The 10,491-nt window shown below is 35.8% G+C and overlaps 1 protein-coding gene across 2 annotated transcripts in view; it reads right to left on the bottom strand.

Annotated features, from left to right (window-relative positions):
- kcnd2 (potassium voltage-gated channel, Shal-related subfamily, member 2) overlaps positions 1-10,232 on the bottom strand; it is a 598,262-nt gene extending 588,030 nt beyond the window's left edge. The window contains exons 1-2 of one of the 2 annotated variants that reach the window (XM_039761211.1): positions 8,800-10,232; positions 7,110-8,316 (exon numbers count right to left, since the gene is read on the bottom strand). In XM_039761211.1, coding sequence (XP_039617145.1) covers positions 7,110-8,221 — 1,112 coding nt within the window. In that variant the 5' untranslated portion in view covers positions 8,222-8,316; positions 8,800-10,232. The remainder of the gene's footprint in view (positions 1-7,109; positions 8,317-8,799) is intronic. The other variant, XM_039761212.1, reaches the window with a different exon arrangement.
- Positions 10,233-10,491: the final 259 nt, after the last annotated feature.

Consider the following 10,491-nt stretch of genomic DNA (forward strand, 5'->3'; position numbering starts at 1 on the left):
TATCACACTGAAATATACAAAAAAGCTAAAACCTATCATGAAAGTTTAGATTTTTTTCAGCACTTTGTAAAATGGATGTTTTACAATATAACTGATAGTTTTTTGCCGATTACTTCTATTGGCAGTCCTCTGTGCACCTTGCTCAGAGGTGCTTCAAAGCTTTACAGAAGAGGTGAGCTTTCAAAGAGGATTGATGTTTAATTATTTGTGAACAATTGCAGGGTTCCCCATATTGTATAAAACACAGTGATCACTAAGGAAAGGATTGTATACTCGAATCTGATTAAAAACTACTGTTACATGTTATAATTATACGGATATATTAAATATTGAAGTAGCAGTCTTTTTGGTGACCTGGTCTCCTCTATATGGTGTAAGCAAATCCAACTTAGAGTATTTTCACTCCAATAGCCATCCCCTACAGTGCTAACATGTTGTAATTTTACAGCATTGATTTTTTTCTACTACTTTAATCTTCCTTGACGTAAGTCTTTCTATTGACAATCCAGAACTGAAGACATCTCTTTAATAGAAATCAATTCAATCTTAGAAATATTTTCTCTATGAAGCTTTTTCTATCCTAGGTAAACTGTAAACTTCTTACTTTTTCAAGGTATTGTAAATTCCAATAGCTCTCTAGCACCAATTCAGATTTCCAGGGGCATGCACAGAATTTTGATTAGATTCCTAAGCAAATGTGCAATGTTTATCACAACACTATGTCTCTGTATTGTGTTATCAAAAATAATTTTACAACTTTACAAATATGACCTTTCCACAGTAACCTTTTTTGTATACCCCTCTAGTATCAGAGGAGTTAATTTTTGTATCTTGTCCTCAGCTACTTGCTTAGAAGTATTGCTTTATTGAGTCTATTAAAAGAATGTAACATTCCATGCAATCAAGTCAAACTTAACAAAACTAAATTCAGTTCAAGTCCCACCCAAGGGAAGTATTGCTTTTACTGTCTTAATTCAATGATTAGTATCAGCAATCAACCAGCTTCTATTGTTTACCAATATCCAGAGATAGAGCACCTTAAATTCCTCTACTAGGGGAAGCTGTTTGACTTTTACCGTGAGATGATACTTTATTCATTTCCACAAAAAAAAAAAAAAAAATCAGCACCTACCTGAATTTACAGTTGTGTCATATCTGGCAACAAATGTTTGGGATCATATTAAATGAAATGAAAGTCAGCATTTGCAATAATCAGAAATGCCTTTCTAACTTTTGAAAATAGATGCTCCATTTTTACCTCATAGTAATTTGGTGCTTGCAAAACCTATAGACAACATGTGAGTAGATGATGCACACATTGTCAGGTCCAAACATCAACATAAATAAATTTGACTGCAGTTCTTACTCCACAACTACAAGGACTGATAGCACATGGCAGAGTCCTTAATATCACTTACCAATGCCATTACTTCCATAATATACTAAGAGGTACAACAGTCATAAGCATTCTCTAAATTCATGATCGTAAAAATACTTTGAATGTATAACTCCTGCAAGCTTTCCAATATCTTTGTAAATACAAAGTCTAATGCACCTTTCCATTGGAAAATTGCCATTTCTACTCTTAAATGTGAGGCTTGACTAGTGGATGGAACCTCTTTTCTGCAACCTTAGGGGACGATGATGAATATTATGTTTCTGTAGCTGGAACCCAACATCTAGACAACATTCCAACTTTCCATGAATATTGACCTTTAATTGTCTAATATCTTTAGAAATTATTTCTCATTTCTGCATGCTGGCTTATCATTAAGGACATTTGTAACCTCTACAGTGAACCCAACTACAAATATCTAACCACCTTTTACAGGAGGTTTCCATCCCTGTCTCATAAGGAAAGATGTTATTTGAGGTGCCTACTTATTCCATTTACTCCTCAGTTAAGTTTATCTCATGTGTTATCTAATAATTTACCACTGCCTGTTCTAAACCATCAAACAAAGATTTTTCAGTCGTTTTATTAAATAAATTTTCACAAAAAGTCAGCAGCAGATTTTCTGGCATATCTGTAACATCCCTCTGGGGACATTACCATTCCATGAGAAGTAGCTTGTAGATCTTCAAGATATATTTGCAGGAGCCACATGTAGATTAACAACCCAAATGGAAAAGGTTGATTGGATTTGTCACAATGAAATTTAAAGAGTTTTGCATATAAAATCAATATTTTTTTCATACTTTTGCTTAATTGTCTGTTTACATAGATAAACACCTGCACAAATACACATCTTAAGCTACATATTTACAAATTATATTCAGAAAGGCTAAATTGAACGATCTTGGTCAAGTGTGATAAGTAGGCATTTTTAAAGCACACAACAAAATATCCACTTATATAATTGAACATTTAATAACCACCTCTGTACCAGACTTTACACAAGCAATACTTCTTGCAATATCATTTCAACCAAAAATGAATAAAGGAGATTAGTAGACTGTGTTCCTTTAATGTGAGAAGTGACATCCTTCACATCTTCTACAACTTTGTGATGACCAGTGCGATTTTCTATGCTGTGATGTGCTGGTAATGTCACTTCAAGAGAGGCCCACTGAATCGCCAAGCTAATTAAAAGGTCAGGTTCAGTTATGGGATACGCTTTGGACCCCTTGGAGATAATAGCAAAGGAGAGAATTAAAACAAAAAAAAACTGAGTGTCATTATGAACAATGCTGCACATCCTCTCTCTGACATACTAACACTGAGTATTTTCAGCCAATTAATTATTCAGCAGAGGTGTGTCAAAAAACACTTCTGGGGTTCTTTATAGAAACAGCAATACACCATAGTATGCATGTGAATACAGTATATATACAGGGGTGGGCAAAAGTACGTTTACAGTTGTTAGTATGGAAAAGACATGCAGGTTGTAATTATTACAATAGCTTTACTAGCTCAATAAAATTTATTAACTCGAAAGAATATCACAATGGCACAGTGTATTTAGGTACAATCTCAGAAGTACTTAAATTGCTGGCCTCATGTACTACTTTTGCCCACCCCTGTATGTTTGTGTGTGTGTATATATATATATATATATATATATATATATATATATATATATATATATATTTACTGAAAGCTTCTGTAAAAAGCCAAAATTCCACCTGGGGAAAAACAAAATTGTATCTATCGAAAACCCTTGTTTTCAAAAATATATTCCAATGCTGAAGAAAATATTCTCATACTGCAAAAGTGACTGTTAACAATGAAAAAGCCTTAAAAGTATATACATATTTTTTAATAACATGGACTACAGTCCAAATAATTAATCTAATGAATCCAGAATTTATATTTCAGTTCATTGGCAATTTATTATTTAATCACATTTTAGATAAAGTGAATGAGTACAATTAAAAACCAAAAATGCACAACCATAATGTTTCTTATATTTTCATATTTTCAGTACACTTACTTCATCGTCTATCATGCTACTGGTGGATACACAAAGAAAAAAACATCCCTGTGATAAATAAGCAAGTTGATGCATGCTGTTAAGCTACTGTACAACTCATTAATGAGATGCCCTACTGAATCATCATGAATACAACTCTAGCAGGGCAGTCTTTTAATTTTTTGGTTTTTTTATGGCCCTCCAACTTACAGGGAAAACTCAGGGGTAGGTGGCAGGATTGGCACTCCAGCCACTGTAAAAAACCTCACAAGTTCAGTGTGGTGCTGAAGTGTCATCTGTTGCACAGAGTTGACAACTAATTGCCTCTTCATGCTGACATTATATAGCATGACATCTAGGACAAGACTGGAGGATAGGTATAAATGAGTTAGTGAGTGACTGAGTAAGGTGTAGCATGACCTCAAACTATGTCTACAATAGGACTTCTTTGCCAATCTTGCTATTGTCAACTGTTTATGTATAAAAGTTTCACCACCATGCTGCATAACATGATTTTGTGCCACTGTTTGCTGCAATACTGTATATGGTTAGTATGACAATAAAGTCACTTCACTTGACTGTACCAAATTAAGAAATTGGCAGTTCTTTTGGTGTTTTCACAAAAAAGGAAAGTCTGTTAAAGAAGAAAATTATTCTTTAGCATTGAGTACTACAGAGCTTGTAAGTGTGAATGAGTAACTGAGTTCCTTACAAACCTCAGATGAATGTAATTGTGTCACAAATATTTTCACTGACCACTAAGTTTGAAGCAAGAATTATTATTATTTTTCATTTACTTATTTGTCTGATGCATTTATCCAAGGTGATTTACAACATTGAATATACAACTTCATACATATTTCTTTAATTTTTTCCAATTGAAGCACAGGCAAGGGAAGTGACTTTCTCACGGTCAAACAATGCCAGTAGTGAGTATGTAAACCCACAACCTCAGGGTCTGACATCCAAAGTCTTAACCAGTACAGCACACTCTCTGCCATATTTATGAATTTAGCCAATATTTTGTTAAATAATCTAAATTTATCATCTTTACAATTGCCGAGGATGTATCAAACAAACTGATACATTGGCCTATGCATCTGGAAGCAAAATTTATTATACTAGCATATAAAGCTTGCGGTTTTTTTTTTTTGGTTTTTTTCTATTAAGGTACAAGATGTGTGGTAATTAATTACTTTTCAAATATCCTGGAAATTGTTAAACCATTTAAATTATGTGAAACTAAATATTAATCACTTTGCCCATGAATAGTTATAAACAATAGAAAACATCATAACACTATAACTAAGCATCTTTTCTGTCATTTGATGCAGTAATTTTCCTAAAATGTTAATAATTTAGCTTAATTTATAAAACTGTACATGAAAGTATTTAACATATTATCTGTACTTCTGTATTTGTTTATTTAAACAGTAAAATATTGAGGAGTAGTAACTCACTGTCAGATGTGTTTTGCTGTTTAGTATTTTGCATAAGTTAGTTTACTTTAAGCATGTTGGTTTAAAATATAAGGATTTCTTATTCCTCAGTGCATAAGAGTTTCAATGCCATATCTTTTTATAAGCCCGCTTGATTCTAAGTAGGATCATGGGGGACTGGATTCTATACCAGGAACAATCCCCTGGACAGTGTGCAAGTCCATCGCTCGAGAACACACCCACACTCACTTGGGGCAATTTCACATTGCCAATCCACCTAACCTGCATGGCTTTGTACTGTGCAAGGAAACGGAGCCCTCTGAGTAAACCTATGCAGACACAGGGAGAACATACAAACTCCGTGCAGGAAGGACCTGGGATGAGAACGCGGGTCTTTTTACAACAAGGCAGCAATGCTACCACTTCACCACCATGCACCCCACTATCAGAGCATCCATTAACAATAAATTACAAATAATAACAAATAGCAAAAACAATTTACAAAATAAGAAAACTATTTAAAGTCTGAATGCTTTTTAAAGCTAGGGCATGGCCCAATGTTACTATAAGTAGAAGAGCTGTGCTGTTTTCTCTGTAAAAAAAACTTTAACACTCTGCGTGCAACATAAATTCCATGAATAGATGAACACCCACACAGTCTATTTAGAATAAAAGCTTACATGGGGCATTTATCCCCATACGAATAACTTAATGCAAAGCAACAGTTTGTAAATGTTGCAGCAATTTGCTCTTATTAACTTCATGTGTATTGTATTTTTAAAAGGACAACTCTAATATGGCTAAATCACTCTAATATGGGTTAATCATTTCAAGTGTCAATAGTAATATCACTGTTTTTATCACAGTATTTAGTATGTTTGTCATACTCGCTTTATAAATAATTGTTTAGAAACTTTTTAGTGGATATTTTAAGGATTATTACTGAAGACCATTTTTGCAATAAATTTAAATGATGTTTTCTTTTTAAAAATTTTGACTGCCTGCTTTAAATGTACAAAGTGTATCTGATTTATGCATTAAATCTGAAGATAGTGAAGCTACTAGTCTTAACTGAGTAAAATCTTTATTTTAAAGTGCAGTTTATTAAAATTTTAATTAAAAAAAGGCACTGAAGTGTCTCAAATTATAGCTTGAAGTCTTCCATAAAGCCCAGACATTCTTGAAAATTTATGATGAATAACCTCTGTTCTTTGTATTTCCATGTGTGGTGAATTTCACCATTTGTCATTCGTTGCAAGACAATACATCCAGCCCAGTAAAGTGGTCTTTGCACCTTACTCTATGACACTTTTCTCAAATTTATACTCAGATACTGATCACTAAACTTTAAATTGATATATACTGTATATGTTGTTCATATAAGAAAACACACACACACAAAAAAAATATTATAATTTCTTTAGGAAAGGAATTTGACATCCCAAAACAAATACCAAGCAAAATGGTAACTACTGAGAAGTCTTCAAAGCCAAGTTAAAAATCTAACAACTTTTAAGATATGACATTTCCAAAATATGATGAGCACTGTTTCCATCTTCCATGGCTTAAAACTCACAAGAACATGTTAGAAAAGTGTACATACAGAATTTCTGTAACTGGAGAACTGTCAAACAAAATGTCTTGGAGTCACCGATTAAGTCACCTGTTGGCACTGAGCTTGTTTTACAGTTCAAACTTTATCCAGAAGGTTACACTGCCTGTGCAAATAATTTTGTTTGTATTACAATCATAAAATAGTTGTCCCATTACACTTGAGTTGACATTTGTTACTAAATAAATATTGGTTATAAAAAGTCATATCTAGAATAAAAGCAAAGGAATTATATTAAAAAAGAATAACGCCAAGGCCCAGAGAAGCAGTATGACAATATAAAGACTCCAATAAAAAGTAATTATATATCCTGCACGGACTTTTTCAATGTGTCCTCTTTGGGAAAAGTGATTTCAGCACCTTGGATAGCAACAGATTACCAGCATTATTACAAGCCAGAACTTCAGAATGCTCAGATAATAAAAGGCAACCTAGTTTTCCACGGTTTCAGTTTTCAATCCCTGCATGCATTTAGTGCTAGTATGATCATTATGCAACACGTGGGGTGATGTAATATGTAAGGAATCCAAAGTTACAACGATCGACACGTCAAACTTAACGCCATTCTGCCTACATACACTCTAGTGGAATCAACAATAAATCGATCAGTTAGTGCAATTTGGAAGTAAAAACTCAAGGACCTACCCGAGTGTCGTCATAGTAACGATAGTGTACCAGAAAGCCGCAGGAATACTTGTGAATTTGCTGGCAGTGGAGCCTTTCTCGGCGTAGAACATAACCGTAGCAAATATGATAATGGCCATAGTGAGTGAGAAGAGCAAGAATCCCAGCTCAGAAGCGCAGCTCTTTAAAGTGTAGCCCAGGATGCGCAGCCCCTGTGAATGGCGAGAAAACTTGAAAATTCGAAACACCCTGAATACTCTTAGGGTTACAAAAGCGCCACTTACGTCCTCATTATCAGTCATCACCAAACCAATATAATAGGGCATGATGGCAACGACATCAATTATGCTCATCACACTTCGAACAAATTTATAACGACTGGGAGCTGCTATCAAACGTAGCAAGTATTCGATAGTAAATATCATCACGCAGGCTGTATCCAAACAGAAGAAAGCCAAGGCGTAGCGCTCCCCACATGGCAAGTCTTTGACTCTTCCAGGAGATGTCCCGCACGGTACAGTTTCTACCACATTGGCTATAACAGAAACAGCAATGAAAAAGCCAGTAACATAATAGAACACTAGCGCCAATGTGCTGGTATGTGGATTTTCAAAAGCACGCCACATAGTCTGGCGGAGGGTCATGTCCGGCAAAACTCCATCGTTATTATTCTCCGTATCGGCGTCATCCTGGAGTCTTTCGGCATTTTCTCGCCTGCGGTCCTTGTACTCTTCGTAACAACAATCACCTATGATCTCGGGGATTATACCAAAAAAAGATAGCTCCTCGTCATATGCCGAAATGCATTCGTGTCTCGGGTAGTGAAGTTTACCTGTACGGTAAAAATTAAGTATATGCCTAAAGATGTCAGGGTCCCGGTCAAAGAAATACTCATTTGTTTCTTCGTTAAAAAAGAAATCTCGTTCCGTGCTTCCCAGCAGAGTGTCTGGATACCTTTCCAAAGTATTCCTCCAGGTTTGAAACTTGGTCCCACTTACATTCAAAATGATCAAGCCGTCCTGGGTTCTCCTTTTGTCTCTGGGGGGTGCTGGCATCGGGGCACTGGCCACGGGCATCCATCCTATAGCCGCCGCACGGGCGAACGGAAGCCAAGCAGCTACTCCCGCAGCCATTCCGATCTGCTGGTCTACACCGTACACCAGTTAAGGCAACGCAGAAGGCTGTTCTTGCACAATTACGCAAATTCAGGGTTTCGATGTTGGGACATCTGGGGAAAAAGTTGCGTGGAAAAGAAAGAACTGTTAGAAGGACAGAGATTTCCAGCAACCGCACGTTACATTAAATCCACAGTAAATCTCATGTGCGTAAAGCTGCTTTTTACTAAACAGCCAGGCAATCACTTTTTATTTGTATCGTGGCCGAGAAAGATCTTTTTGCGTAAAATTTAATGTAAAAAATGCATTACTTGCAAAATACGTACTGCTAAAGAAATTAAAGACATTTTGAATGTCTGAGGTAAGCACAGATTTGCAAAATCTTACCTGGTAATAGATAGATTGATAAAGTCACTTCTGCACTTCCTAGCATATTTACTAAACTACACAGTTTATTATACTGGGTGCTCAAAATAAAAGTGATTTAGGCTTCAAAATATATTTAGCAAAACGATAACGAGTATTCTTGTAACAGAAAGAAAAATAAACTAATTAAGTTATATCATTTAAATATTAAAAGGTAATAAATGACTTACCACTGCATAATGTCCATTCATGTGAACAGGACGCATAGAGAAAAAAAATTTCCAACAGTATTCACCGTCCTTCCTTGTATTAATTATATTTTCAAGAGATTCTGGACGATGGAGGTTGCTTTTAATCCAAAGCTGCCGAAAATTGTTTCGGTTTCAGGAAAGCTGCAACAAGTTCAAGGGAAACCTAATTACACTCGACGCTTTAACGCTAGTTACGCATTGTCAACAAAGATCATGCCTCGCTCTTTCTTTTTTCTTCTTAGTTACATCAGAAGGATCGTGGTGGATGATCCACATTATGGTTTAAAAACTGAAGGCAGCGAGCTGCTGTCTGGAGAGCGCAATATTACTCCACTCTCAGTGAATCAGACATCACCTCTTCAAAGGCTGCGGGAAATACAGGTTTTTACTCCTCTTTCCTTCGAAAAAGGTAACTGAAGTCTGCATCTGTAAAATTCAAGAATAATCGATTCGTGTCCTTCATGTGCCTCGTGCGAATTAGAAAAATAGTTTGTGCATAGTTAGGAAAGCGTGGTGCATTGTTACATTTTCTCCTCCTTCAGAACGTCCAGGAGTATTGTGGTTAAGTTGAGCCATTTTCTCAAAGAAAAAAACGGAGGCGTGTCTCTAGCAATGAGAATCTTTTAACTAACGTTGGCACACGGCTTCTTTTAAATCCATATTAAGATTTGTATAGACTCTACTAAGCAAGAACATTAAGTCCGATCACCAACACGCCAATGCAAAATAAGAAATCAGTACGGCACAAGTCAAGCGTGATAAAGACCAAATTAGAGGGCAAAAAGAGGTTCGCACGCGCGCGGGTTATGTTTTGTTGGTTGTGGGATACATGTAAATGTGTTAATTCCAAAAAGGCGGGCTGGTTACTTCCAACTCAATCTCCTTGCTAAATTGGCAAACAAATAAAAAGCAAGTGCGAAGGAGAATGAGTGATCGGAAGTAAGAATGATAGGTGACGCAGTTCAAACGCAAATCCTCTGTGGCAATGTGAGAAGAAATAAAAGAGAGGCATACACACGCGTACACACAATGATAAAAATGTTATATTGTCCCCCATGTGCTGTAGGCACGAGCGTCAGTAAAAGATGACAAGGGTCCTGATTAACTAACGTTGTGCCGGAAAAAAAGAGGTTAATCATCGCGTGGGGAGAAATGGAAATCGACATTCGTCATATTATATTCATAAAACAAACAGTTAATTGGGCGCAGTAATGTGCATTTTGACAAACTCGCTTCTGTTAATATTCTGAACACGTCGCCTACGCTCTTTCTTCCTCTTATTCTCTGAGCCCGTGAGTGTGCGTGTTATCTGTGTCAAGATAAAGTGGAGAGTGAAAGACGGGGAAGAAAGGAGGCTTGAAATGCGCCACTAGGTGGAGACAACAATTAATTTCCCAATGTCAGATGCACACAATAATTCTAAAAATAAACACATAAAAGGAATAAATAAAAAAAAAACTTACAGAACGGACATCCGTGGCCTGCAGGTTGCATAATAAATATAAGTTAAAAATAACTCAAGAAACAAATATATACGTGTAAAACATTACGTTAACTTAACAGACTTGGCAAACTGAACGATGCAAAAGAAACACGTCATGTGCAATAATGAAGGATCACATAATTTTCATAAAAATAATTTAATAAACAAATAATTGGAGATATGTTAAT

This window comes from Polypterus senegalus, chromosome 8, assembly GCF_016835505.1.
Source record: "Polypterus senegalus isolate Bchr_013 chromosome 8, ASM1683550v1, whole genome shotgun sequence".
NCBI lineage: Eukaryota > Metazoa > Chordata > Cladistia > Polypteriformes > Polypteridae > Polypterus > Polypterus senegalus.